At 48.6% G+C, this 2500-nt stretch overlaps 1 protein-coding gene across 1 annotated transcript in view; it reads left to right on the forward strand.

The window, feature by feature from the left end:
- Window positions 1-2500, forward strand: part of LOC138861877 (uncharacterized) — a 15674-nt gene that overhangs the window by 365 nt on the left and 12809 nt on the right. Inside the window, exon 1 of the mRNA XM_070122286.1 lies at window positions 1-42. This exon is cut by the window's left edge and continues 365 nt beyond it. Coding sequence (XP_069978387.1) covers window positions 1-42 — 42 coding nt within the window. The remainder of the gene's footprint in view (window positions 43-2500) is intronic.

Raw genomic sequence — 2500 nt, forward strand, 5'->3', positions numbered from 1 at the left:
CCTCCTGACCCTCTGTCCTCTGCCCCCCGTCCCCTGCTCCCTGTCCTCCGACCCCTGCCCCCCCCCCCCCCCCCCCCGCTGCCAAACTGCCCACGGACCCCAATTTACAAACAATCACCCTTTCAGAGCTGACACCTTTCTTGTAGATTCTCCCCTCAGGGCCAGGGTGCTAACGACGGCGTAGGGAGGGAGAAATGGGAAGGGGAGAGGGGAAAAAGGGGAAGGAAGGAAAGGAGGAAGAAGCTTTTAAGACTGAAGGGAAGGGGAAGAAAGAAGAAGATAATAGGTCAGAGAGAAGTAGAGATAGGAAGGAGGAGAGGTAATTTAACATGTGAGGTGTAGGATGGGAGGGGAAGGCAGGCGAAAGGGAAGGGAAGTAAATAATAAGAATGGAGGGTGAGAAGAGAATAGTATATGAGAGAGAGAGAGGAGGGAGGAGGAGAGGGGAAGGGGGAGTTAGGGGAAAGGCGAAGACGAAGGGGAAGGGGAAGAAGAAGAAGAAGAGGGTGGAGAGAAAGAGAGAGAGAGAGAGAGAGAGTGAGGAGGGAGAGGGAGCAGGTGGGAGGTGTTAGGAAGGCGAAGACAGAGGAGGGAAGGCAAGAAGAAGAAGAAGAGGGTGGAGAGAAAGAGAGAGAGAGAGAGAGGAGGGAGAGGGGAAGGGGGAGGAGGAGGAAGGCGAAGACGAAGGGGAACGGGAAGAAGAAGAAGAGGGTGGCGTGAACGAGAGTGAGAAGGAACGAAGAAGATTTGGATGAGAAAGAGGAAGAAGAAAGTAAAGTGGAGAGAAATCGAGAAGGGGATGAAGGCAAAGCGAAGACTAGAAGAGATTGAGTGGGAGAAAAAGAGAGAGAGAGGGGAGGAGAGAAGGGGAGGGAGAGTGAGGGGAAAGTATGAGAAGAGGGGTGGGAAGGGGAGGGAAAATTAGTGAACAGAGAGAAGGAAAAGTAGAAAGAGCAGGGAGTAAGAATAGAAGAAAGGAGGAAAAGAGGAGAGGGAGAGGAGAGGGAAACGGTAGCAGGGGAGGGACAGAGAAGAGGAAGAAAGGAGGAAAGGCAATAGGGAGAGGAGGAGGAAAGAGGAAAGGGAAAGAAGAGGAAATGCAAGAACAAAAGTGCCAAAGAAAAAAGAAGGCGGAAAGAAGTGCAGAACTGGAGCAAGAGCAAGGAGGAAGTGGGGAGGAAATGGTGGGGGGGGCGGAGAAAGAAACTGAAGAGAAGACGGGGAGACTGGGGGAGAAGAGGTGGATAGAGATAGAGAAAGCAGAGGGGCAAGAAAAGGATGGGGAGAGAGGGAGGAGGGAAGTGGGAGAGGGGAGGGAAGTGGGGGAGGGACATGTAGAAAGCAGTGTTCGTGGCAACAGCTGTCTCACATGTAACGCGCCTCGTCAGGTGTACTCCTATACCGTGGGGTGGAGGGAGGAGGGAGAGAGAGGGAGAGAGGGATAGAGGGAGGAGAGAGAGGGAGGGAGGGAGTGGGAGGGAGAGGAGGGAGGAGGGAGGGAGGGAGGGAGGAGGGGGAGGAGAGAGAGAGAGAGAGAGAGAGAGAGAGAGAGAGAGAGAGAGAGAGAGAGAGAGAGAGAGAGAGAGAGAGAGAGAGAGAGAGATAGAGAGAGAGAGAGAGAGAGAGAGAGAGAGAGAGAGAGAGAGAGAGGAAAGAGAGAGAGAGAGAGAGAGAGAGAGAGAGAGAGAGAGAGAGAGAGAGAGGAATGAGGAAAGAGAGAATGAGAAAACGAAAGAGAAAGAGAAAGAGAAAGAAAAAAAAGAAAGAGAAAAAGAAAAAGAAAAAGAAAAAGAGATCGAGCAAGAGCAAGGCGCAAGGGCGAAATTCCCTCGCTCCGCCAGGACCCGAAGGCCGCATCCGTCTGATGGGCCGAATCCGAGAGCCAGTGGAGCGACCGTGGCGCGGCGCCGTGGAAGCGGCCGCATTATCGAGGCACACGCTATAACGCGACGCCTCCGACCACGTGGCACGGGGAACAAATGCGGAAATGGCACCCACGCTGCTGTCGTGACATGTCATTTATAACAAAAACAATAATACCAATGATAACATGGGTGATTACAAGGTCAACAAAAACAATAACAATAGCAATAATAATAATAATAACAACAATAATAATAGTAATAGCAATAACAATAACAACAATAATAATAATAATAATAATAATAATAACAATAATAATAATAATAATAATAATAACAATATTGTTATCAACGACGACGTTAACAATAACAACAACGAAATTACCAACAACACTAAAACGACACTAAACACACACACACACACACACACACACACACACACACACACACACACACACACACACACACACACACACACACACACACACACACACATGACCATGACACCACCACAAGACCCAACCAACCCACCAATCATCATCAACAACAACAACAACAACAACAAAATAATAATAATGACAATAATAATAATAACAATAACAATAACAATAATAATAACAATAACAATAACAATAACA

The sequence above is a fragment of the Penaeus vannamei genome, chromosome 5 (assembly GCF_042767895.1).
Source record: "Penaeus vannamei isolate JL-2024 chromosome 5, ASM4276789v1, whole genome shotgun sequence".
Lineage (NCBI taxonomy): Eukaryota > Metazoa > Arthropoda > Malacostraca > Decapoda > Penaeidae > Penaeus > Penaeus vannamei.